The 27,792-nt window shown below is 37.4% G+C and overlaps 2 protein-coding genes across 2 annotated transcripts; both read right to left on the reverse strand.

Annotated features, from left to right (window-relative positions):
- Positions 1 to 4,568, reverse strand: atp6v0ca (ATPase H+ transporting V0 subunit ca). Its single transcript, XM_079627886.1, has 3 exons — positions 4,083 to 4,568; positions 2,165 to 2,348; positions 1 to 1,091 (listed from the first exon to the last, which is right to left on the reverse strand). The coding sequence occupies exons 1-3, from the start codon at positions 4,153 to 4,155 to the stop codon at positions 884 to 886; spliced, it is 465 nt and encodes a 154-aa protein (XP_079484012.1). The 5' UTR covers positions 4,156 to 4,568; the 3' UTR covers positions 1 to 883.
- A 5,816-nt stretch (positions 4,569 to 10,384) lies between these two features.
- lasp1 (LIM and SH3 protein 1) lies at positions 10,385 to 26,785 on the reverse strand. The gene is made up of 7 exons (XM_079627898.1): positions 26,180 to 26,785; positions 21,764 to 21,858; positions 18,766 to 18,850; positions 15,466 to 15,573; positions 13,004 to 13,094; positions 12,828 to 12,916; positions 10,385 to 12,740 (listed from the first exon to the last, which is right to left on the reverse strand). Exons 1-7 carry the CDS (start codon positions 26,246 to 26,248, stop codon positions 12,567 to 12,569), a joined length of 711 nt encoding a protein of 236 aa, XP_079484024.1. The 5' UTR covers positions 26,249 to 26,785; the 3' UTR covers positions 10,385 to 12,566.
- Between the last annotated feature and the right edge of the window lie 1,007 nt (positions 26,786 to 27,792).

Genomic DNA, 27,792 nt, shown 5'->3' on the forward strand with positions numbered 1-27,792 from the left:
TTAGGTTGAGGAAGTTTTATTCGGAAACTGGACAAGCTGCGCTGGTGTTCACCCATTAATGGAACCAGAAACAGTATCAACTACAGGTCAAACGCTACACCTCTGAAGAATGTCATGTTAAGAGTTGAAACACACACTCGCTCATAAACACACACGTGCATTCATTCATTTCACACTTAGTAAACTTGCACATCAATACCTTAAGACAATGGTCTCCATGGTAATCAATGATTAACATACCCAAAGGAATTCAACAAATTTCCCACAGAGCAATTCACCTACCTATACATATATATATATATATTTGTATATTTCAGATATACACACACTCACATAATTCATTTAGATAATCAGGACATCAATAAAGACTTTGATCCATTTAAACTGTTTAATGAACATCTCAAAATCTTCATAAATAATCAGCAGAAACAAAACAAACAGTAATAATCCATCTTTTTTACATTTAGGTCCTCAACATCAGTGTCAATTTAAATGGTCCCAAAAGTGAGAAAACAAAATGACAGTTGATTTGTTCTTTAAACAAGAATAAAACTGACAAAATAAAAGGATGACAAACAAGTGTAGCATAGGAGAAATGGGGCATCTATTTAAACACACACACAGGACGAGAGCAATAGCTACACAGCGCATTTACAGAGGGGAACACACATCAGGCTACTATACACAGAGAGGAGGTTCAATCACACATTCACTTGCAAACAGCACACTCACGATACACGCATGCACGCAAAAAAATCCTCTCTCATCGTTTCGGGTGGTGAAATTACTCAATGTGTATCATTAGGAGGATGTTTGTGTTGGTGCGTCTGTGTGTGTGTGTGGTTGATGGTTGTTCATGTGTAAGAGAGGATAAGAGCAACGATTAACCCTTGGTGGACAGGATAAGAGCAACAATTAGCCCATAGAGCCCCAGAACCTCAGCGAAAATGAGGATGAGGATCATCCCCACAAATAAACGAGGCTGCTGGGCTGTTCCCCTCACTCCTGCGTCACCCACGATACCGATGGCGAAGCCAGCCGCAAGACCACTAAGACCCACGCTCAGCCCGGCACCCAGGTGCAAGAAACTCCTAAAGAGAGAGACACGCACACAAAACACATTTGGATAGTGTTAGATCTTTTTTTGAAAAAAATTTTTTTACATTATGAAGATAATAAAATGTAGACAATTGACAAATGTAATTGTGATTTTCCCATTACATCCAAATAATAATGAAAACAAAAACCTTACACCTCCATGTACAGATGTAGCCTCTTCAATAGTTTATATACTCCACTATACTTTTATTATCTTTTTTGTAACAATATATTTTACGTCTAACTACAAAGACAATAAAAAGTAGACAGTAACAGTGATTTTTACATTATAACTAAAAAAGTATAAAATAAAAAAACACTGCATAGTCTTTATTGTTACAAAAAGTTACAAAAGTGATTCAGTCAAGAGCAGTGAGAAACTCTCTTTTCTTGCTTGATTAACATTAATGACACAGCTAACAGCCGGTTTATTAGGATGCCGCCACTTTACGATCGAATACATGATCCAATGTACTGTTACACATGCATTTTCTCTTTCAACTGCTTACATTCACACATACATTACGGTTTATGAGAATACTTCCAATGGGTCCCAATTAGGCTGCCAAAACAACTCAGTTCAGTATTCGCACACTCTGAGCTGCGGCTTCAAGTGCGCGTGTCTCTCAGACAGCATGTGCATATAGCGGAATGAGTTCTCTTTCGCTGGTTACTACACTTCAACCGTTTAAAATCACTTGTTTTTAAACCGCAATGCGTAAAAACGCATGTAAACCATAAGCTTTCGTGACTGCATATCACAGCAATATCACATGAGCAAAACCAAGCTAGAGATGATAGTCCAAGATCTCTACCAGTTGACAGATTTCTACTGGTTAATTGTGTCTATCGGTTTATATACTCTCTCTTCACTATCAATTCTAAGTGTTATGTCTACAATGTATTCAGCAGTGGCGCAGCTGGATTTTCAGCGCCACTGCAAAATCTTCACATGATCAGTACAACTCAGCCAGCAATAAAAAAATAGCTAGTTTTTGTTTTTTGAGGAAGCTGAGAGTGATTTGTAGGAAAATCAGACAAGACACACGTGAGGTGCGAGACTCACTTGTAGAGGGTGACTGTGGGAGAGATGTTGTTGGCAATGAGTACAGCCACCACCAGGCCGTAAATGGCAATGATACCCGCCATGACCACGGGAATGATGGACTTCATGATCAGCTCCGGTCGCATCACTGACATGGCAGCAATGCCCGTGCCACTCTTGGCTGTCCCATATGCAGCACCCAATGCTAAAAAGAGAGGAGAGGAGAATTAACACATGCAAGGAGACAAATAGAGTGACAAGTACTTATGATGGGTTAAAGTTCAATGAATACAGGACAAGGCAAAGTTGTGGGTTTGAGCGAATACCCAACTAATGAACACCATTCTAACACATGTGTCTGAAATATCAACCCCGAATACACACCAGCTGTTCCTTGAACACCGTGTAACTGTTTTAAGGGAAAACAATACAAGCAAAACCATTTCTTTTTTTCATGCATTGGTCAATTGTTGGAATTTGGAGCTATTTTGCTTCCATAACATGTCTTATTTTAGTGCAAAGGAAACTCACACTTAAGTATTTGTTTTATTACACATATTATCCATTTACATCTGTAGATTTAAATTCCAATACAGGCAGTTTTCTCAAAACATTTTTATTTTATTATTTTTTATCATGCACTGAGCCAGAAATCTCCACTTCAGTAGCACTTACTGAACTTTCTGGATTTATTCCTATCTATATTCTTTTACACAGGTTTTTGTTCATATATAATTTGCCTGATTTACATATGTTATTCCTAAAAACATTTTTTTTTCTGGCTGTTGGCTATATTTTCTGATGTATGAGTGATACAAACATACAAAATCCCTTTCTGTAAAAGATCTTTAATAGTTTTTTCTTAATCTTTATCCAATGTTCAGATTTCTGTTCTGGAAATGCAAACCCATGCATATTTAACTTAGATAATATTTTATTGTTTGATAACATTTGTGTGTGTTTAAACAACATTTCAGAAAACCTGGAATACAAAACCAGTTAATGTTTAATGTAGTGACTAATCAGCTAGAGAAGTATGGTGATATTTATCAGTTACATTTTTACCCTAATTACATGTGTTGTCTTGCTTTAAAGGTTTTAAAAGGCAAGGTCAGCAAAACATTAAGACAGTGGGCAATTGTTGTCGCTTTCAGTCACATGACTGACTACAGCAGAGTCCCCTTGGTTTGTAGGAAGCAGATGAGGAGGTGCGTCAAATTTATTTGGATCATTCCGGGATTTAGGCACGGTGTGCTGACTGAGTAAATATAAAATACTAAGAGTAATGGCTGTCGTTTGAATACAGAAAGTAAGTGTGGCTCTGACTGAGATAAACTGACAAGGACGTTTTTGTCTGGGCGTGTAGTCGTGTTTTAAAAAGTACTGTCGCATTAGATAAGAGCAAACGTGTTCATGTTAATTAAGTAATGCATTTCGCCTTGGCTTGAAAAAAAATCAATGACACTAAAACGACGCTACTGTTACAGTCTAGACCAATATATAGAATATATATGAGATTATAAGAAGCTTATTAGAATAACAAAAAATGTCTGGTGGTGTCTTCCAACCATATATGTTTAGAGGACATTAAATAAATGACGTCCTTGCGCAAACATTATAACAGGAGACTCAGCTCGTCCGAAACGAAAGCGTCTTTCACGCGGGGATCGGTGAACCGTGACAATGAAGGAAATAATGAAACGAAATAAATAATTTATAGATATTACGTCAAGTGAGACGTCATGTGCCGTGATGGAAACCTTCGCATCCCTTCTCCTACTACTACAGGTAACTGTTACACGGCTCAGCCAGCCGCAACACCACCAGTCTGCCCCGTTCACAGACGCCCGATCGATACCAAGCGACCATCGCGTTCACTCAGGGTTTTCATTTAATAAAGCATTCACTGAATTTAAGGTTAATATGACGCGTCTCTTACCACTGAACACCATTGCTGCTGAGGCACCCATCACTGCGAAGAAGGGTGAGTACTCGGGGCTCGAGGCAGACATTCTTCTGGCGCGTTCAGGACACTAAAACTAAAGACAGAAAGGGAATAAGGCTTCAGTCTAGGAGGTGAAGGTTCCAAAGAAGATCTATTCTAGGTTGACAGGTCTTGTAAGAGCAGGAGAGGGTGGTCACGAATCCAACAGGACGCTGATCGCCGGTGGAGAGGAAGAAAATGGCGAAATGGAGAGTGTCACATGATCAACCATGAGTGCAGGGTCCATTTCCGCTTCTCTGGGGATGACTTATGAATACGCAATGCGTTTCTTTTTAGGATTTTGAAATGACTGACTGTCACGGGATCACAGAAATGACTTTCAGCGATTTAGTAGAATTAAATGCACATTAGTAGTTTTGTTTGAGTATTCGGTGGTTCTGCCATTTGAACAACACCCCTTTTTTATAGGCATTTTGGTATATTCCATTGCAGGCTTCCACTTTGATATGTGTGAATGCAATCCCAGATCATTGAAGGAATATAAGCCTGTAAACCAGTTGTTTATCTGGTTGAACTTGTTTAACCTGTTAGCCTTCAGCGCCACTTTTGAAAAATCCCCAGAAATAGCATACCCAACCTAAAAAAGATTCAATTAATTGACCCTTTGTCCTAAAAGCTCAAGTACGGTCTCATTTGAAAGCTGACACCTGGCACTTTATTGGAAATGTACAATGAATTATTGTCATAATGAAAAAAAAATTATGAATAGCTTCAAAGTTGTGTAAGTTATTAGAAATTTATTTTTATGAAACATCTTCATGAAAATTAAATTGAAGTTGGCCCGTCAGCACTCTAGAAATGCACTCCAGCTAAAGACACATGTCTGACCATGTTATATTTAAAATTTGAAGGTGATAAGTCTAAAACTCTGTATTTTGTTAAATGTTTTTCAAGATCATCTCAAATGACTTTATTTTGAATTGACTCTAAAATGCAAACTTGTGTTTATTGTCATCTATTAGCATCTATTCAGTCTATTGTCTCTATTGTTTTGTGGTGCAAACGAGCCCCATTCAGTGTCAGTCTCTCCTGCACACATTTACACCTTTCCAGCCTGCTTATGGCCATAAATATTATTTTCCTTTGTCTCCATTATAATCGCTAACGACTGGCTAATCACGGTGTTTCACCCCCTAATTTCTTTCATAATCTTCACTTCACATTTGAAACTGTATCAAATGCCTTTCTTAAATAAAGAAATATTTCAGTAAGCATTCCGATTTAGAAAAAAAATCATAAAAAATAACAGCTAGATGGCAGGTGCAACTAGAGAGCTAGCTAGCATGTTAGCTTAGCACACCATCAATACACGACAATTTATGAGATTAAAACCCTTTTTGTGCTCCAAACTTACTTTATAGTGCAAGTCGAGTGTTTTAAATAATCTTCTATGAGCTTATTTGGCTTCAGAAAAGAAAATCAGACAGAAAATATATGATTTGATATTATTCTGCACTATTGTAAAGTCTATACCGATTAGCATTACATTATACATATAATCTATTATTATAAAAATACCTGACATGGCTCGAAGAACACAGGTAAATCAAATATCATTGCAATCATGTTTATTGTCTTCAAAACATCTTTATCTGCATGTTATAGCGATCTCTGAAAGCTAACGTTAGCTGTGTTTATGTCTGTGACGTCCTGGAAGGTCACAGGTTATTTCTTCTTCGTGAGCTTGCATATTTGGAAAAAACTGTGCAAATGGCGCCCTCAGCCTGCTGTATGGATTGAAAACACAGTACATCAGAGTATCCAGCTATCTTTATGTATACATCGACGCATTTGGATATAAATTCAATAAATATTATTCCTGTCTATAGAAATATGATGTAAACCTATGATAATATATCAATATTTCTCCAAATCTGCACATTTTTGAGCCAAAAGCCCTGAGGAACGTTGTTTTGTCACGCGTTCTCAAGACAACAGCACCGGAGTTTTTTTCTGAATGGAGCAGCTGACGCTCATAATTCATATTAAAGGTATCGACTCATTTTTTCATTACATAAATCCTGACACAAATTAAGACATAACTGTCACTATAAGTTTCTCAGAATACAATAGTGGTCAAATACTGAAACGTGAGACTTATATATTTTTAATGATGTATAGTTTGTCAAGGTAATAACATTAAATCTGATAGTAACTTTGAACTATTTAAAAAAAAAAACGCTTCAGAGCGTCCTCGCTCTGGTGAAGGTTAACAGGTTAAATCTTTCATAACCTTTGCAGCCACAAATTATATGGATAATATTTAATATTTTATGGTATTAACCATTTTTAAGAATAAGGTTTTGAAATTGCAGGATACAACATATAGGCTATAATATTTAAAAAAAAAGAGCAGGCTTAGAATCCAATAGACCAGTTTTCTGAATGCATTTACTACAGCTATTTGTAGACCCCCATTAATAAAACTAGAAAAGGTTTACTAAAGCATTTAAATGCCAATGAAATGTTGAAGTAATATTATTTTTAACATTTCCTGTGGACGTGTATGAGGTGTACATTGTCATGTGCTTGGTCTCATGACTTCTAGGCTTGGAGCTGGAGAGTCCAGAGAGGAAGTAACTTTATGTTACTCACTCTCGGGCACAGAGCAGATTCCTGTAATATTAAAACTGCTTTATTAAATGAACGGCTCTGAAATGTGTGTGTGTGTGTGTGTGTGTGCAGCTTCCCTTTTCTGATTTTTGATGAGAACCAAAATACTGAAAGTTCCACCGTGACTGTGATATGCTTGATGGCTGCTGATGACAGTCACCTGAGATTTTATCACCTACATTTTACACAGTTGTAGTTACAATAAAACCACTTCAGATAAAGAAGACTGAATAATACGTTAAATTGCTTAAAGGGAAATACATTATTTTCTTCTATTAAATGAAAAAAGAGTTTTTTAAAATAAAAAAAGACATTTTTATTTTATCTTTTACCTCAGTTGATTCTCTTGTTCAAGATTCAATGCTTTATGCAACTGCTTGGACTTAGCCTAATCGTCTCACTGTGCTCGTTGACTTAAATAGAAACAGAAACATTAGCCATTCAATAAACACATGTAACATGACATGACAAAACACTTAATAAACTAAAGAAATTAAATGGTACATAATATAGACAATTATAATTAAAGTCGGCATGAAATCAAAATTGACCCTATTTACTTTGTTAGCGGATATTACTAGTCTTGACAGATATTACTAGACAGTCAGAGTAAGTTGCAAAACAGCTCAATAACATGTATTTAAATCTATCTTAAGCCTGGTCTGTGAAACCGGGGGAAGATGATTTAGGCTGAGAATGCTCATGGAGGGTTGCTGGTGGACAGTAACAAAGTACATTTACTTAAGTACTGTACTTAAGTACACTTTTTGAGTATCTGTACTTTACTTGAGTATTATTTTTCTGGAAACTTTTACTTTAACTTCACTACATTTGAAAGTCAAATATCGTACTTTTTACTTCACTACATGTCAAGGTCCTTGAGTAGAGAGTAGTAACGTCAGGGATGATTTGGGTTGCATTTTGGTTGGGAATTAAAGTCTGGTTGACGTCAGAACTCGACTGATGTTGATTTCTGACGTCAACCGATTTTCAACCACAATACAACGTCTGTCCAACGTTGGAGATTAACGTCAATCTGACATTGGATTCTGACATCAACATGATTTTAATTTTTAATGTCGGGTTTGGTCTTCTAAATGCGAATTTTGTCATTGTTTTGGAGCACACTAGCTTATAGATAACAAGGCTAACATATTCATACTAAAAGCCAAAAAACTGGGAACAGCCATTTGGGTGTCCCAAACCATCGTGGACGTTATTTAGTAGGCTACACTTATTCAATCTCACTGTGTTCTAGAAATAAATGTGATATTGATATGAGGGTATAGGCAAGCATAGATTCAGAGGCATAAGGTACTGTAAGTAGGCTATTACATGCAACAATAATAAAACAATGCATTGACATTTACTTTTATACTTAAGTAAAAGTACAGAAGTACTAATTTTTGAAAGTACTTAAGTAAAATAGTATAGTATACTTTTACTCAAGTAAGGAAGTTGTGTACTTTGTCCACCTCTGGCTGTGGTTTCATTGGATGTCGCTGTAATTCTTCATATTTTGTGTCTTTGTCTACGTGGCACTCGCTCATCTGGTGTCCGGTGCTGCACTCTGTTGGTGATCTGTATCCAGAGCACAAATCACTTGATCGAAGTTTAAATATGTCTTCAATTTCGTCTCGCCTGGTCTTGTAATGAGCGCCGATAACTTGTCTGATCGTGTTATATTTGCAGACATACGGTTTCATTACATAAATGTATTTTCTCAAAACAACCGTAGGGGGCACCCGGATTTGAACCGGGGACCTCTTGATCTGCAGTCAAATGCTCTACCACTGAGCTATACCCCCTCGTCATACTGAGTATGTTCAGTTATTCATATATAAAAATAGCTATATACAATCAGGCATGTACAAATTACCCATAATAATAATAATAATAATCCGTTAATCTTTTTAATACATTTATGATACATAAATAATTCGACACATTAGACCGTTTCATCCTCACAAAGGCTCTTTATTCTGAAAATCAATTGGTATTGGATTTTTGAACATCCATTGACATAAAATACATGCATTTGAAAATAGATATATTTTCAGATAGATTAGATATACAAGTGCAGAAATTATAGACAGAAGAATAGGACAAAAATAATAGTCAGACAGCCATAGATCTTAGAGTTCGTGGCACTGTTTCAGCCATGGACCTTTAGGAAAATATATCCTATTTTAATAGTGTCTTCTAAATAAACGGTAGGAGGAACACAGCAGTCTGGTGTAGGTTGTGTTTGTGTCAGGTGCTATCCTGTAGGAACAGTGTTTGGATGACAGAGAGATGAGAAGGAAGTGTGAAGTCTCATCTTGTAAGTGTATCCTGCTGCGTCCTCCAGTGAATTCAGTGAACAGCAGTTCCTCATCTCAGGATCCAGAGACATGATCCCACAAACAGCGCTTCTTCCTGTAGGCTGCAACACAGCGCATAGCGGTTAGAGCGAGGCCTATAGCTAATATTCATAAAAAATAAAATATAAAAAAACGAACATAACCCCGCGTTAGTCTAATGTGCATTTCATATATTTTACTGTTACAATTTTAATATCCAGCTACATTTTAACATTATAGTCCAAATTACTAACCATATCTAACCTCCGGATTTGGTCCGTCAACCCAATTTTATCAAGGACAGCTAGTATAAACAGTACAGTGTTATTGTTTTTTTTTATAAAGTGTAAAAACACGATTAGCTCAAATTCATCGCCAACCTTTGTGTTCAGATCCCTCCCGAGGACGTGAATCCCGCATCCGCACTCATGGATGCGATGGCGATCACAGCATGTAGATGATGTAGGACAGGAACATGAGGCCGATGATGGCGAAGAACATCAATACCAAGATGTCCAGCATGATGTTTGCAGAGAGAGAGAGAAGCGGAGGATGATCAGGCAGCGATAAGGGCTGTTGGACCGCTGTGGTCTTGAGACCCTCCCCGCCAGCTGATCACTACAATACTACTGTCCTCCCTTCTAGAAAGATGCAGCAAGCAATAACAGTGGCCGTGCGCTGAACGTGGTGTATCCTCTTTTGATGAGTGCAAGATTTGATTATCAGGATCAAACTAGTCTGTACTTCATTATACGAAAAAAAGGGAAGGTATTAAACTAGATAAGAAAGCATTACTTTTACATGGGTTTGTTTATCAGGAGAGGCAGCTAATTGTGTTAGATTTGAAAGATGAGTAGGATGTGTCGGCTTCTGCTTGTTTCTTTTCATCCCACTCCTCAAAATGCATGTTTAGATTCACACAAGGTGAACTATGACACGAGGGCAAGCATTTATACATAGTCACAAGGTTTCTTTTGTGTGACATAAGCATCATATTTCTCTCTCGCTCACATTTTCTACCTATTAGTTCCTTTTCAATATCCTTCCTGTTTATTTTTGGGTGATTTGTCATTCAATAATGACCATTACTAACAGTGAGATGTATACTGTCATAGATTTTCCAACAGAGTGTGTAAAAAAAATAACAATCAACTTTAGCTAAACCTTGTTAGATTTAAGCTAGAATAGCATGTATTGGAATAAAGAGATGGGACAAAACAAAAGTGTTTAAGTGAAATAAAAAGCATTGAAGTACTTAAATAAGCTGATTTGGATATTTATGCAATGAATCTTATATATTTTCAGTATCTTGTTGTATCCCTTTATGTCATTGACTACAAAATGTGTTTTATCAAGGGGAAAGAGCTTAAGAAATCCAATTTATACAATACCATTCAAATTTTGGGATCAGTAAGATTTATTTTTTAAGGAAAAAAAAAACAGTTTTATTCAGTAAGGATGCATTCAATTGATCAAAAGTGTCAGTAAAGACACATTTTCAAAATATTTCTATGTCAAGAAAGCCTGTTTTAAGTAAATGCTGTTCTTGTGATATTTCTATTCATCAAATAATCCTAAAAAAAATGTACAAAGGTCACAATATTACAGTTTCTAACTGTATTTTCGATTAAATAAATGCAGCCTTAGTGAGCAAATGATGGCTTTCAAACATTAAAAAAAAAATCTCACCCACCCTAAACCTTTGAATGGTAGAGTACATATTAGTATACATTTACATTTATGCAATTGGCAGACGCTTTTATCCAAAGTGACATACATTGCATTTCAAGGTACACATTTACATTCTTATCAGTTCTTGCTTTCCCTGGGAATCGAACCCATGACCTTGGCGTTGCAAGTGCCAACACTCTACTATATACGTTGCAAGAGTGCAGCAGCTGGTTATAAGGTATTTAAAAAATGTGTTACAATGAATTGGAGATATATTGGTAATAGTACACTTATACTAGATATTGAAATATAGATATAGAAATTCTGATGATATGTTTTCAAGAAGAGGAAAAAGTAACCCAGATATTGCACCTTTGAAGTTACAATAGTGAAAATAGTGCGAAAGCAAAACACTTACTTTGATCATTCTCTGCATCTATATTTTGGCATTTTAGAGAACAATGATCAGTAGAATCTCATTAGAGTCTTTGCACAGTAACATAGTTTCCAGTTATACATGCTAAGCTCTAAAACATTCTAATACCGTTAACAATTTCTTTCGTTCGACAAACCCGCCTGCCTTGGTATACAAATAGATTTTTTTTATTCCACTGATATTGATAAATTGACATTAAAATTCCGTCTCGTACAATACCAGCAAGGCAATGTGAATAAGCAATGATATGAGGGGAAAAAAAACAAACTAACAAAAACATCAATAACAACGTCTTACAGTTTCATACTCTGCACATGGAACACCCCAAAACCGTAATGGAACAAAACCAATGGAATGATCAAAAACCAAAGCAAAAATGGTCCATAGAATTGTGCTTGGGCTCCGCACTTCTATTCTATAATGCGGTTCCACTCCTTGCTCGCTAAGTGACTATATAGTTAATTTTTTTCCCTTTATTAAGTACATCACTATTTCCTTGTCATTTCTAAAAGCAGGAGCAGCAGAACAAAAGTATGCTCATATATTCTAATTAATTTCCTAAAGGGCCAGGGGAATGTGAAGGAGCTTGAGTGAATATGAAAGTAGCAAAAGGCTTCGCCCCTTAAGATTCCAGTTTCAACACATGATGCAAATGGTCAGACGTATGGAATGATTGGAATGACCAGAAGTCTTAAATTCAAGCATTGTTACAGAACCACAGTCAATGAGATGTGAAACTGTACTGAATACATTACAATTACAGACTGCAAACAAGATATGAAACCATTAAAAATATATATATATATAAAAAAAAAAAACGTAACTGAAGTTTGGACCAGATTCTTTCACATATTGTCATAGCAACCAGTAAGATAAATTTGTTGTCTGCGAAGTGCTCTACGGCAGGCCCTAAATATTTTAGAGGCCTGGTGGTCATGTATTTTGTGGGTTTGTGTGTGAGAGTCTTATTAAGACTTAAGTGCCACTTGTGACAGCACCTTTCCAGGACTGAGGAAACGAGTATTTAAAAAGATAAACAGACAGCAAAAGCAATAGACAGGGAGGTGCATACAGAGAGAAAGATATGGGTGCAAGGAGTAAATCATACACTATTTATGCGAGTACGTGTATGCGCTGTTGAGGTGTATGATTACATACTGAACTATGTTTGTTTTGGATCATAACCGGGTCACAGCGGCTGACCCCTGATAGGACAGTTAGTGCAGGAATAGAAGAGGAAAAAGATGAGATCTTGAAAGGTGAGATGGCACTCGGCTAATCATCTGCGTCTCTGCCGCAACCCCCCCCCTCTCTCTTTTTTTTTTTCAACCTTTTCATCCTTTCACTCTCTCATGTTCAGATGGCCTCTACGTAGTTAGCAGGCAGCATCCCCTGCTGGCCGGTGCGCTCCACTCTTCCGTACATCCATCCCTCGTCGATCTGCTGAACGTCCACTATCAGGTCACCGTCCAGGAACGACACCTCGTCCTCATCAGCTGCGGTGTAGTCGTACACCGCTCGGAAGCGCTTCTGCAACACATGCAAAGAGGACCGTGAGAACTTGAAAAGAAGGAGAGTGTGGGACAGTGTGTGTTAAGAGTTTTAAGAGTTTATTACCCCAGAGCTGGGAGGAGGGGCGGCAGCGGCCTGACGCACGGGCTCAGGCTCATAGTGATAGTTCTTAGATGCTGCCGGGGGCTGATATGCTACAAGAGAAAAATGTTCATATTTTAAGGCTCACGGGAAATTGAGACCGCAATGATCACCCAGACAAAAATCTAAATATTGTGTACCTGGAGTTGTGATTTGTTGAGGTGTCTGTGGGTGCTGAGGTGGGCCTTCCCCTCCCATTCGGCTCTTCTCAAAGTCCTCATGGTATTTAATCTAAAACACACACAGACATATACAATGTGTCAAAACAGGAAGAAAGAACAGTAACTATGATGTTGTCACTATGTTTTATGTTCATCATCTCAAAGCCTCGCAAACGAATATTTAGTGATGTACTACTAAACGTTGTTGTGAATTCTGCAAAATGTGTCACCAAAGTAACATTATTTAGCCGAATAACAGAGTCAGAATTGCGAGAATTATTTGTCATAAAAAGCAGATGTCTTGGAAGCAGCTGAGTTGAAAATTATATAAACATATGCAACATATGACATTGATTTCCCCCAAAAAATGTGTACATGAATAATGGAGTTCTATTACAGTTTCATACTATTGCAAATGAAAAAAAATATAATAAAGTATTTGTTGTGAAGAAAGATAAATTAAAAATTAATCTGATAATTCTAATTGAGAATGAAAAGGGGGAAAGTCACGTGAGAGGAGGTAATGCCTCCATCAAGCTATTATTGGATATTATCAGTTATGTTTGTATATGACTGGTCCGTGCGATAAATCCTGCCTCTTGTTTTCGTGAGCGTTCTCGAATCGGCCTGAATGAAGCCAATGATGGTGTTAATGGGAAGACTAATTAAACACAACTCAGCCACTTAGATATCACTGCTTTATGCCATGTTAAAATCAAACTAGAAGTGCCCTGAAAACATGATGACTGGGTTTTTTTAATGAGCAATCAGCTTGGGAATATTAAAGGTACATTTTCGTGTCTGTGACCAGTGTGTACAATCATTTTGGAATAAATGTAAAAATGTGTAAAAACTTGATGAAATTTATATATTTTTAAAAAATTTATGATAAAGAGTTAGTGTAAAAATACAAAATAGAATTGTATTGGTCTCTCTTTTTAATGTAATGTTTAATTAACTAGGAAAATTAAGTGGACATAAATTGCTATATAAAAAATGTGAGGAATTTGCCTAATTTTAAAACACCACTGATCTCTCTCTCTCTCTCTCTCTCTCTCTCTCTCTCTATTTGCAATAGAAATCTTGTGCAACATTATGTACTGTCACTTTTGATCAATTTAATGTCTCCTTGCTAAATTAAGAAGTATTTTTTCATTACAAAAAAACACAACTTTTTGAGAATCTCAAAGTATTGCCTGAAGTATGAGACTCCTTTATATTTTACAATTTATTATTTCTTCTCTCTGTTTCCTTTTTTATTTAAATTTTTTCTATATATGTTTATTCAAATCAATGGTCAATCACCTTAATGTGGTGGGAACTGAGTAGCCTGACTGACAATTGTGAAACTGTGAGTTTAAAGCCCTGTTAACCAACTGGGGTTGAAATGTGGGCATGCAGCTGTGTGCTTGTTTTCAATGTGTAGATCCTTAAACTTTTTTGAAGTACTGTGTAACAAACAAAATAGAAAAAGATTGTTTTCCCAGAATGTTGTCAAAATATGGGGGGTGGGAAGGGTTGCCATTAAGTAGTTTTTTTGGGGGTGGGTGTAAAAGGTTTTAGTAGTTTAAGATAAAATGAAACTGGAGAACTGTTTTATTTCCTGTAAAAAGTAACATCCTTGATTCTCCAATAAAAATATTTAAAAAAAACAAACACCTTTGAACAGATGACTTCATTGACCATGTACAGTCATAGAGCAACAATAAGGACAACCACAATGCTTCACATTTTACAGACACATCCTCAAACTGAGTGGTTTTCTTCTGCAGCAGTGGGCACTTTGGGTAAGCGGTTGAGACTGAAATAACTATAGGGTATGAAGCGTGGAAGAAAATAGAATGCATGAGAAATACTGATGCAGTGCTATCTTATAATTAAACTACTCAGAAAACAGTCCTTCATTTTGTCCTTCAAGTGGGGGTTTCATCAAGAGGTTTTAATTTAATTAAACTTCATTCTGAGCAGAGGTGACAAATTAATAGTAATTCCTGCACCATCCACAGGGTGTCTCCTGAGCCAGATAATAGAGTGCCGTCTTGCTCGCTTTCATACCGACAGGAAATGACATTGCAAAAAGGAAGTTGGTGACATAAATGTTGCCAGGCAACAGCACAGATACTTCAGCAAACAGGTGTAGTGTGAAAGAGGAAGGGTGAGACTAAACAAGTGCTCCATCAAGGTCAAATAATTATGACTTCTTGCTAACAATTCATTAATAAACAATGAAAGGAGATTAAAATGATAAACTGTGTATATTTTTGTTTGTTGGAGAGATGAAGAGAAAGGTTGGGAGGCCGAGGCACAAAACAAAAAGCAAAATGTAAATATCAGGCATAATACACAGACGAGAAAGAAAATGAACAGGAAAAGAAAACAATGTTTCCATGTCTATGTTTTGGTAGATGATTTTGAATTTATTGTTTAGGAGTTGGACCTACGTTGCTTATTTGGTCTTGCGTTTTCTTGATTCTCTGCATCTCTGGTGTGTCGGCCACAGCGCTGAAGCCCCTTCCTTTGTTCTTCTCAAATTCCTCCTTGTAGAGCACCTGCAACACAAACACACACGAAAATTAATAGCAAATATCCAAGGAACCATAATTGTTCATTTCGATTGAAACAGGTTCACCGGTGTACTTCCCTCCCTTATATTATATCAGCATAAATGCAGATTAGTTAATGGATAATCTTAAAAAACAACATTTGGCATTTTCCACAATTCACATGGTAAAAATGCCCTCAGACTTAAACAAATTAAAAGGATATTTCAACGCTGGAAAGATGAATGTGTATTTAAATTGGGTCATTTATGTAGTAGAAATGTGAAATTATTTTAGAAGTTGGTGCCTTCTAGACTGAGAAAAGCTAGAAAATGTATTTTTGGCTTATGTGGATGAAAGACAACAACTCCCAGAATGCAAAAGCCACGCCTACCGGTTACAGAGGGCAGTATCGGAAGCACTAGTTGACTCGAAACCATAGACTGTAAAAAAATATGGACGTAGTGTCCGTGACGTCACCCGTAGGTTTCTGGAGAGCATTTTTGAAGCCTAAAGTGGGCGGAGCCGGCCGTCGCCATCTTGGCCTCGCGTCACCGCTCGTCACTCCCGGATAACAGAATATGGGCAAAGAGGCGGAGCTGAGGAGCCGGGCTATCTGAAACCACGCCCACCTAGCGCGACATAATGGAGTTAGCTCAGGCTTGGGAGCTAATGCTATATGCTACTCACAGTACCAAGTCTGCAACTGCACAGGGGCTCGCGCTAAAGTGACACTGACAGTTGATGATTAAAATCAGAATGCCAATTAAAAAGGTCCTGCTTTTGCCCTTCGAAATATTATAATAGTTAAAAGACATAGCTACAAGTGAGACTGTGTATCGCGATTCTGTAACTTACAGCTATTCTGCTAGTTGAAAATGCATTATGCAGTAACTTTACAATATTACTCCGAGAGAGTGTGTGTGTGTGTGACCGTGATTATGTGCATACATGTCAGTCACTCTTTATTACAGTCTATGGTCCGTCAGCGCGGCATCGCTCGTCAGGTTCATAGAGCTTTATTATTCAGTCCATTTTAAATTCTGATTTTGGCCGCATCTCAATTCTCAAATGGGTCAAAACATAGATATACTACCTATGAAGTTAAAGTAAATGCGCTAGAAATCCACGCTCATTCAAGGATGTGCATTTATTGCATGGACGGAGAAACACAGACACCTGCAGGATTTCATCTGACGGAACATAAGCATGTTATAATCTGGTCCAGAGCAACGGCACCGCAGAACGAGTGTAGCCTTATATCTGAAAACTCCAAAAAGCAACGAAATTGTCAGACATCCATGAGTGCATGATGTTCACAGAGGAGAACAACTAGAATACAGCGCTGGTTGTTCTCTCGAACGATACTCGACGACAACGACGGAATCCAAAGCCGCGGTGGGCGAAGTAATGGGTGTATTAAATTATATGAAATAATCCTGAAAAAAAGCACAAACACGGCAGAGATGGCAAGTTCAGCAGCTGGAATTTGCTGAGGTTAAGTGACGGCTAACCGGCTAGCATTTACATCAGCGGGAATCCACCTGTCACTCAAAAGTGGACACACCCTTAATTTTGCAGAACTTTAAATATTAATCAACTAAACGGGTGAGTTATAAAAAAATGCACCCCCCTCACAGTTGTTATGAATGGAAAAATTAGCTGTATAGACCAAAGCCACAGAGAGAACCAGGCTGTAAACATGTTTTTTTCTGCTGTAAAGTTGGGCATTTTAACATGCGGGAGATACAGATTTGACTCCCTTCTGCAGCCAGCCTCAAGCGGCCAGTCGATGAATTGCCGTTTAATTCACTTCCGTGTTGGTTTCAAGAGAGAGACGGGGAGGTTGCCGCTTGCTCGAAACTGAAAAGACGCCGTTTTATCGTGAGTCTCCGTGACGAGTTCGCAACAGCAATAGGACTTTCTATCTGTGTCCATAGGCGCACAGCGAGAGCACAGAAACCACCAGTCCGCCCCAGCTCGAGTCTGCCCGGGCTCTTCCTCCTGGCCGCCAAGCAGATCTTGCTCCTCTGCTGCAGCAGCTGCTCCGGCCGCCTCTTGTTCCTCCATCATCCGCAACTGTTCCTCGCTGCATTGCGGCTCGTACAGGTAGCCACGTGCATCGGATTCTCGCACCAGATCTTCGAAATCCCCTTCTGCCATATATCAACTTCAAAACTACCTTCCGCCATCGTGGTTAGCCTGCCCTACTACTCAGCTTTCTCCACAGAACAAGAGCCTATTAGCTTAGCTTAAAACAAAAAGATTGCTGACACTATTAGTACATTCTGTGCGTGAGATCCCACCCACTATGGGCGGGTTGAAAACATGCGGATCTAGCGCCTTCTACTGGCTGTAGTCTCTAGCCTCTGGCCAAAAAAGCTTCCGATGACAAAATGATTTTTTCCAGACAAAAAATACATAAATCTCTTGTCCCAGCGGGACATAAGGCAGGGAAGCACGTTAATTTGAAAATACTACAGGTCTTCTACTGATACAAAGCTTAATGCTAATCGGTGAAGTATCCTTTTGAGTAATTTTTCTTTTCAACAATTGGTGAATACAAGAGCATAACATTTAGAAAAAAAAATATCATCAACCTCAGAAGGTCATAATCTAATAATTGTATGTGAGGTTACTAATTTTTCAAATCTATTTGGGTCTAATTACAGTATAAATGTGGTTTTGTAATAAGCTTGCAATAAATTAAATAAAGGTAAAAATTGGGCGTTTGGGAACAAATGTTGTTCCGTAGCTACTGATAAACTTCTATTATAAATATATTTCTTTTTTGAGACAATAATAGAGATAATGAGGATTAATGGTTTATCTTTACTAATGCAGTCAATACAACAACATCTGTAAAAACTGAGAAAGTGGAATGAAATGTCATGATGATTGTTGCTTGTATAATAGTTTATCTGACCTAATAGTTCTTACTAAAAAAAACATGGGATTTGTGCCTCTAAGGTTTTAAAAAGTCACGATACACCAGAATCTGTGTTCACATAGTTCAACATAATTCTTCCTCACGCAAGAGCAGTGTTGAGTGTGCAGGTGGAGCTCTGGGACATGATAATGACTTGACTTATGCATTCTTTGAGTTTTATTTCATGCTTAGGAGTGCAATGCCACAAAAAACAGAAATCACCAGAAGAGGAGAGAGGATGATGAGAGAAAGCAAATATTGGCATGTTGTACCTGGCTTTGCATCTTGCTTTGCTGTTTCAGGCGCAGGTTCTCCGGAGTGTCTGCAACACTGGTGAATGACGTCTTCGGATAGTGTCTGAAATACACACAGAGCCATTTTAGTTAACATCAGCATTAGAAATCCTATAAGAATTTGCAAACTAACATCTCAGCATTTTTCCTTAGTTGAATGACAATCAAAAGTATTTTTAATTATTAATTTGTTTAGATATAATATTATTCAAATCACATTTAATGCATAAACTATTTATGCTGCTGACTGTAGCCCATTGTTGTAATGGGCTATTATATTACCCATCAAGGCTACTCAAATTGGACACTTTTTAACCATGTTGCTGATAAAGACAAAGATCCTGAATTAGTGGTTGTGTAGGTAAATGTCCACATGGGCTTATCACTGATCTGTATGGGGATAGTGAAGCTGCACAAGTGTAATTTGTGCCTTGCGTAAACAAGGCAGCTTATTTGCCCTATTTTCACAGACCAACGCAACACAAAATTAGCATGACAGAGACAACCCCAAACACAATCATCCAACGCAACACATAATTAGAGTACCAGAAATAACAGAACTTTACAACAGAGCACACAAATTACAATTACAACACTAACTGATATATTTGGTAATATGCAGTAGTAAACAGAACTATTACACTAATCATCTAACAATATATAATGTGCCACGACCGGATTTAACAGGACTATTCAGTCAAATGAATCATACTTTACAACACAACAACTGAGCCAATCAAAACGTTGTCTGCTCCTGGTTACAACAGGACACCCTGTCTGCTTAGTTAACCTCTATATAGTACACAGACGCTGTGTTGCTGCAGGCAACCAACACATAATACAGAACATGCTCTGTAAATCAGTGTAAATAAATAGACTGATCTTTCCTTGCTCAAAAAGCTACGCCAAAGACTTAACAAAAAGTCATGTAGTGACCTACAAACTAGTTTCAAACATGCTTTCAAACAAGTACCATTTATTTATTTTCTAATACATCATTCAATTAAAAAAACAATAGAGATACAGAGCACCAAGGATGGGCTGTAGTCTTATTTTAGCATAATATTACTATATATTTTGTAGCTAGTAGCCTAGCTTGTATTTTTATGTTTTTAGTTTCATCTTTAAGTTTAGTAATTTGGTTATGAGCTTTTGTCACTTTTTAAAATATATTTCTATTAGCTGTAATTTATTTTTTATTTCAGTTTTAGTCATTTTAGTACTTCAACTTATTTTATTTAAGTTAGTTGCCAAGACAACATTTCTAGTTTCTGTATCTAATATCTATATTTTATTTCAGCTTTATTTAAATGAACAACAAGTATTTTAAAGTTTTTGTCCCCCTGTGGTGAAAAGCAAGCTTTTAATGTTGTTTATGTCTATGTGGTGTTTTTAATATGCTTTAAGACAAACCATGTCCAAGTCAACACCAGTATTTTCTCTTTAAAGCTACACGGTGTAATTTTTTAAGTTGATTCTTAGCAAAAAACACTTTGTTCTTTCAAAATTATATGTAATCATTAATGTATAATTACTTCTACCAACCAATCAAGTATTCTCGTAAGCGTAGAATCTGCCATTTATAATACATACGGGTGAGCTGCTCGGGGGAAGCCATGTTGCGCCTCCATCTTGAAAATACATTAGCCAAAGAGGGACATACCTGGAAATTCAAGCTTCGCCTTTTGCGGTTTTACACTCAGTGGCACCGTGACGAATACGAGGGGGAGATTACTCACGACTGCTGGCAGATTTGAAATAATACGTCCACCGTAGGGGTTAAAACGCCCTCGGAATGGTAGGGGCTAGAAAGTAATATTCAGTTGGTAGTCATATACAATTTCACCGCTAGATGGGAGTAATTCCTACACAGTGTAGCTTTAAAACTGCAACAGTTAAATCAGTTAACAGACAATCCCATCGTAATGATCCAAGCAGATGCTTTTTACTTTTGGTGGACCTGTCATTAGACCATCACTCTGAGAAGTAAACAGGCCTTTATCTGTTGGACGCAAGAGGAAATTACTCTGCCATGCTCACTTATTCAAATTATCTTCGAAATAAGGACTGAATAAACAGTGGAAGAAGCAGATCTGGACAGAGGGACAGACATAAATCATTTGCTAAATAAAGACTAAAGTCCCCTGGTGTATTATGAACATGAGTGTGAGACACACTCACAAAAGGGATGCATTTGCATATTTTCTATGCCAGCTGGTCATTATGACTTCATACATTTATTCTGGCCATGCTAAGCCTGGTGGTCTGCATTAAAACACTTCAATCAAGTGTTAATGAAGTATGAATGGGCAGGGATGCTATAACTGAGGTATCTGACTCACAAGACTAGTCTATTAGTGAACAGAAGTGGATTCCAGAGAAGTGAATTCATTTGTGTATTTAAATGTATGGGTCATTGTTGTGAAATTATAGGAATTTCCCTCAATGTCATTTCCACAAATGACTGAACAATTCAGCTATTGTATGAGCAGATGTGACCTTTCCACAATCAAAAGACAAAAAGTGTCTGACTTTTTCTATCTTCAATTACAATGTATTAACTTGCTCTTCCTTTGAGATGCTCTTTTTACGTCATTTTTTTAAACATCATTTAAGCCGAGCCAGCTATTGGACACTGTTGCCCACTATTGGAAGTTAGCCACTAGCCAAATAGCTATTCAGACATTGTTTTAGAAACCACAAATTAGATGTGGCTCGTTTTAATATGCTACACCCACTTTTCAATACATCAAGTTCTGCAATTATATTTGTTAATTCTCTAAAATGGGATTGTTGTGAATGGAAAATTCACTGTGATTTTAAAGATTTTAAAGTTGTGACTGAATTTGCTTCTGTATTATTATGTATTTTCAAGTGAAATGGCTTACTAAACAAGAAAACAAACAAACACTGTGAGACATGATTTTATCCACAAAAATACACAGAAAACTCACATGCAGAGAGCAGCGATACTTACGCATTACAGTATGGTCTCTTCTCAAAGCCTTTGTAGTTCTTCATGTTTAGAGTCATCTTACAGACCTCACAGCTAAAGCATCCTTTATGCCAGTACTGAAAGAGAGAGACACAGAGAGATGATAGATTAAAGCTTTAAAACGTGTTTGTATTAGGAGGTGTATGCAAAAAAACAGGGAAATTGTCTGCAACGGAGTTGGGAGAGATAAAGACAAATAAAAAGAGCAAATGAGATGAAGTCCTTCAGATCCCTTAGTGTTGCTAATTCAGTCGCTATGGCCGTTACAAAGTCTATGCGGTTAGCTCTGAGGATTAAATGGAAAAAAACAATGGGGTGCTTGTTCTTGGAAAGCACTGGGAAAGAAATACAGGCTCAGGCACCACATGTGTTGCAAAAGAAGCCCAACTTGAGGTTGCATCCATTCGGAGTAAAGACAAGGTTTTTTTTCTCTGTGTGAATTACATTCATTTTAAAGACTCTCTGGCATGTCTTGAGTGAAGATAGTTTATATGAAACCCCCATAGCACACTGGTTGTCAAGTGGTTACTAAGCAAGTTACATCACAATTTTCCCAGATTCTTGCAACATTAGGAAAAACAGAAAGAAAGATCCACAACAAATGCTGGGAAACACACTGAGATATTGGTCTACAAACGGCTATAAACCAAACTATGTAGCTGCAATTTATGCTAGTCTTTGATTAGAAGCTTCCATAGTTAAATGCTAACCACAGGAGTGTTTCAGTAATAAGAGACCACACACACACACAGAGAGAAAATGGACTGGGGCGACTGACCTGACCCACTACCCTACATTCATCTATACAGCCAGTCATGCATGCTAACTGCAATGCGTACAATTTAGACATTGGCATGTTTGTCTCTCTATATCAAACACTTTCTTGGCACTGGCAGTCAGCTGGAATGTCGTAGTTTGATCACATGTGCTGCATGAGTGTGTGAGCAACAAAGTCATGCATCTACTGCAGTACCAAGGAGAGGAAGTTGCTAGCAAACACTTGAGCCGAGGTTCCGTTCATAACCAAAAATACACCTTATAGTTTTTTTTTTAATGGCCAAGCTGAATCCTCAGCATCATTACTCCAGTGTCACATAATCCTTCAGAAATCATATAATCTAATATGATGATTTAAAGAAACATTTCTTCTTATTATCAATGTTGAAAACAGTTGTGCTGCTAGATATTTTTTTGTGGAAATTGTGATCATTTTTTTTTAGGTTTCTTCAATGAATATAAATCTTTAAATTGCAAATGTGTCAATTTAATCAATTGAATGCACCCTTGCTGAATAAAAGTATGAATTTCTTTTAAATCAAAAATCTTAATGACTCCAACCTCAGAGAGTATTTTATGGTGATTTTATTGTTTTTTTTTAAGCTTAATGGTCGTCATCTTCTGCTATTGTATAGAAAAGGGCTGTCTGAACAATCTGCTTAACTTCTCTTTCTGTGCGCCACAAAAAAAGTGTCCTGAACAAAGAGTAAATTCATGTGGGCGTATAAATATGAATTTTTGTGACCACCTCTCTGGGGTGCGGTTCTTCTTAGATGTTCTTCAGAGTGACAGATGATGACCTTAAGCACTGAAGCAGAAGGACAAGCAATGGTTGGTCTCTCTTCAAGCTGAGGGAACCATCAGCATGCCTCAAAAGAATGACAGTGTGAAGCAGCTTGTGTGAGGCCTTTCCTTTAGGCAATGAATAGGAACCAACTTGTGTACGTGTGTGGGGCCCGTGCTATTTTTCAACAACATTTGTGGGAGGTGTGCCATCAAACGCCTCAACTTTTACTCATACGTAAACTGCATGCCTCATTCACGCACTTTACGTCTGTGTAGTCATTCCTCAAGCTGTTTCGTTCAAGGCCACGGAGACTGTCGGCAATCGATTAATGTGCTTTTAACGTCCATTACACGCGTTACTTATTATCACTCCGCCCCAGTTTCTCTCCCTCGCAAATACTTGCGCTGCATGAAAATAAAGGAGGGCGACCCCACCCTCTTGGAGCATCTAAAGCCATTCAAAAACTCAAGATTTCACCACTCACAAAACCAGAGCGATAAGGATATGGGTTAAGAGGGGGGTGGGGTCAGTAGACAGAGAAAACGTTTCACAAGCGTGTCGAGCGGCAACACTTCCTCTGCTCTGGCCCGTTGGTAAACATAATAGTACAAATGTACAAATCATGTAAATGCAAGGCCCGACTGATATCGCGGTTAACGTTGGACTGATATTTCAGAAATGCGTTTAAAATTAGCCCAAATATAGCACGTTTTTTAATAACTCACAGGCCTCATACGTACACAGGCGAAGTTGCATACAGGGTACCCCCAGGATCCTTCAGCTTAAATTCAAGACTTTTTAAGACCTTTTTAATACCATTTCAAATGAAATTCAATGCCAACTTCGTACCGATTCCAACATAAGTATGAGGGGAAAATGTCAAATCTGTATAAATTTGAAACCCTAGAAAATAATTATGTACATGTAGGCTACTTGAATTAAATAAAACATTTTATTTAAATGATCAGTCATATTTAATACATACGCAACAGCGTTGTAGTGCGCTTGGTGTGTGTAGGCCAGTGTTCAGTTTGGCAGCCATTCTTGATTCAGTCTTAGTCTTCATCTTCAGACGAAAATGCTTATGAATGCAAACTTTTAGTCATTACTTTTAGTCAAACTGCAGTTACTTTAGGTAGCTATTTTATATGTAGTCTTTAGACAGAAAATGTCAATTATTCTCTCTAGGCCATTCAATTAAGCTTATGAGAAATTATTTACATTGCACTCTTTAGCAGTAGCACTTGTGCAATTCTACATATCCCTTTTCCTAAGTTCCGTGGTTCTCCTATGTTTTTGAGTGCCGTACCCCCTGGTACCCCCTCTTCCACTTAGACTGCAGTCACACCTTTTCCATTAAGGGACAATATTCGCCCCCTTTAATACATTTTTCCATTAAATTTTTAACCTTTATAATACCTTTTAAACATAAATAATGCTTTAAATAAAACAATGTTCAATAAATATGCAATGTTAAAAAACGTTTAATATTAATAAAAATATTATATTAAAATAGCCAGTAGGTGGCGGTAACTCACTGTCTTTATGAGCGAGTCATCGAGTCGTTCATTCATTGAATCTCACGATTCGTTCAAAGCCACAGATTTCGTTGCAAAATAGAGCAATAAGCCTGACTATACTGTTTTATGCAGTAAATCACTTAATGTTACCCTTTTGTTGTTTTTTAACTGTTGTATAAAATCAATGTCACATTTGAAATCATGTAGATATTCGGGAAACATTGCATTCTTGCTCGTATAATATGATCTACATTAAAAACACTTTTGATCGCAGATTTAGTCGCACAAACAGCGCAAGCGGCTCGTGACAGAACACAGACCGACTGAATGACACTTTAATTTAAGTAGAAAATCTCAAATAAAGATCGCTGAACTCCAGCTTGTCTGTGTTTTCAGATAATCCGCGCTTCTTCAGCAGTGTAGAGAGCGCGCGCATGGTTGCCAGATACTATTGAAAAGACCGTGTAGAAAATATGTTCTTTTAACAGAAAAGCTCTGATTTGGGGTTTGAATGAATAGTATCTGGCAACCATGCGCGCGCGCTCTACACTGCTGAAGCGCGGATGAAGGTGCACTCAACGCTTTTAATTAGCCTACATTAGTAACAGTTAATTTTGTTACGGTATGAACTTAATCGTAGGAAAAGCAAAAAAATATAAGACCTTTGTAACGAAATCCAAGACTTTGTTTACCAAATTCAAGGCTTTTAAGGCCTTAATTTGAGATGATCAAATTTAAGACTTTTTCAATGCTTTTAAGACCCCGCGGGTACCCTGTGCATATCTGCGAAGCTGGCTGGATAACAAAACCCCCGGGATAATAAACAACCCAACCCGCGAGTATGAACCAGTTGTTTGATTGTCGTTAAGAGACACTAGAGTTGGACATGACTTGGGCTGTTTTGGGTTTTTCAGGTCCGTCCATGTCGCCCACAGGACAGACTGACACGTCATAAACAAACCTCCTCCTCCTCCCCGCGACAGAGGCCACGAACAGGCTGATGGCGTTTGTTTGAAAAATAACGACTTCCGCGGAAAATTTCTATCGATATCAGACGATATACACACTGAGAAAAATACATTTATTATCGACAACTTGTAGCGTGCTATGAAGTTATCACAATCGAGGCTTTGCATTACTAGCCCTTCGCTTGGACGTTTCCGCTCTGCTCACAATCTCGATAGCCACAACATCGGAAATGGTCTAATTTAAGCCACATTATTAAATCTGTATTATACATTTCTAGATCCAAATATACCCCATTCTCACGGCCAGATGTGTAAGCTATGCTAGCGTATGCTAAGTATACCTTACCTTGTCAAGACAATTCACTTTTTCCGTGGGATACACCACTCGGTTACATCTGCCACACAGTGGGTTCATTTTGAAGGAATAGTAGCGAAGGAATGAGATGAAGAAACGATCCGCAGAGCAGAATTAGTTAGATAACGCGCGAGGTGTGGATCGCTAGCCGTTGATGAGTCCAGTTCGCACCGCTGGCTGTCAGACACGGAAGGCGCGCTCACGGCACTGCCGCTCTGTCCTACTGCGCGCTCCCGTTCAGAGATAAGCAAGGGCATTCAGCGGAAGACTTTCAATCTCAAATATTTATTCTTTATCACTTGAAATGGGGGGAAAGAATCCTGCTCTTGAGTTAAAGGACTTGAAGCTTGTCGTATCTTGTGTTTATATTCAGTTGTATTTGTTTTAAAACCACATCATCATACAGATACACATAGTGGGAGTGTACCTGCCTTCTTTCTGTCTATTCAGTCAAACTATGGCGTTTTAGAATAAACACTGATAACAAAGTGTTTTTAAATAATACGCATTCAGCATAGTCAAACTTTAAGTAAAACTAAAACAGCTACCGTGACTTTGCTGAGCTATTCACATTATATATCCAAAACAGTGAAACCCAAACCGACGCTTTTTTCAGTTTCGAGCTTTATACTTTGTGTAGCCCTTTGTTTGAGCGACACCTGGTGGCTAAATATGGAACTACATACATTTCGGTAAAGTAGGCCTAAAATACAGTTTTAAAGATATAGTTCACCCAAAAATATTGTTCCAAGCCTGTATGAATGTATTTCTTCTGTTGATCACAAAATAAGATTTTAGTAAAGAATATTGATAACCAGACAGTTGGCAGATGCCACTGATTTCCATAGTATTTTTTTCCTACTATAATGTTTTTTGAGTCAATTCTCCAAATCTCCAAACTAAATTTTCAATTGCACCATTTGTTTTATAGCTGTTGACTAAACAAGAGAACACAATAAAACCACACTATATATCAGACAATTGTCAACTGTTTAATGAAGGTAGATAATTGTAGATAAAAGACATAAACATTATTCATAAATATCAATTTAGGGATATTTTGGGGATAATTTTTTGAAAGTAATTTATGCGCCAACATTTTATTTACATTTTTACTTCTTGAATTGTTCTGTGTTTACTGTTTTATTTTACACACATATATATATAAAATAAAACAGTAAACACAGAACAATTCAAGAAGTAAAAGTGTAAATAAAATGTATATTTATGTTTGCTTTTAAAGCCTAATGCTTCCCATTGTGACAAAATGCCTCCTTTTGTTAAATTAACTTTTTTTCTTGGGCAGCATTGGTGGAAATGTAATATTTTTTTGGTAGTTTTTTTTTATTTTTTATTCAATTAAAATGTTAAATGTATTTTTCGTTTATTTTTGCCAAGATTTAGTGGCCGATGCTTATATATACTGGAGAAGAGTCCTAGCCTTTCTTACTTGTTGGCCTAATCATATAATGTTGGCTTCTGACAGATGTAAAATGTACACAAAAAACAGTCATAAATGGACTAAAGTTACATATGGCACAACAAATTATGTCATTGTATATTATATTTCAGATTACATTCTATCCTCAATAACATTTAAACAA

This window comes from Phoxinus phoxinus (assembly GCF_949152265.1).
Source record: "Phoxinus phoxinus genome assembly, chromosome: 1".
In the NCBI taxonomy this organism is placed as follows: Eukaryota; Metazoa; Chordata; class Actinopteri; order Cypriniformes; family Leuciscidae; genus Phoxinus; species Phoxinus phoxinus.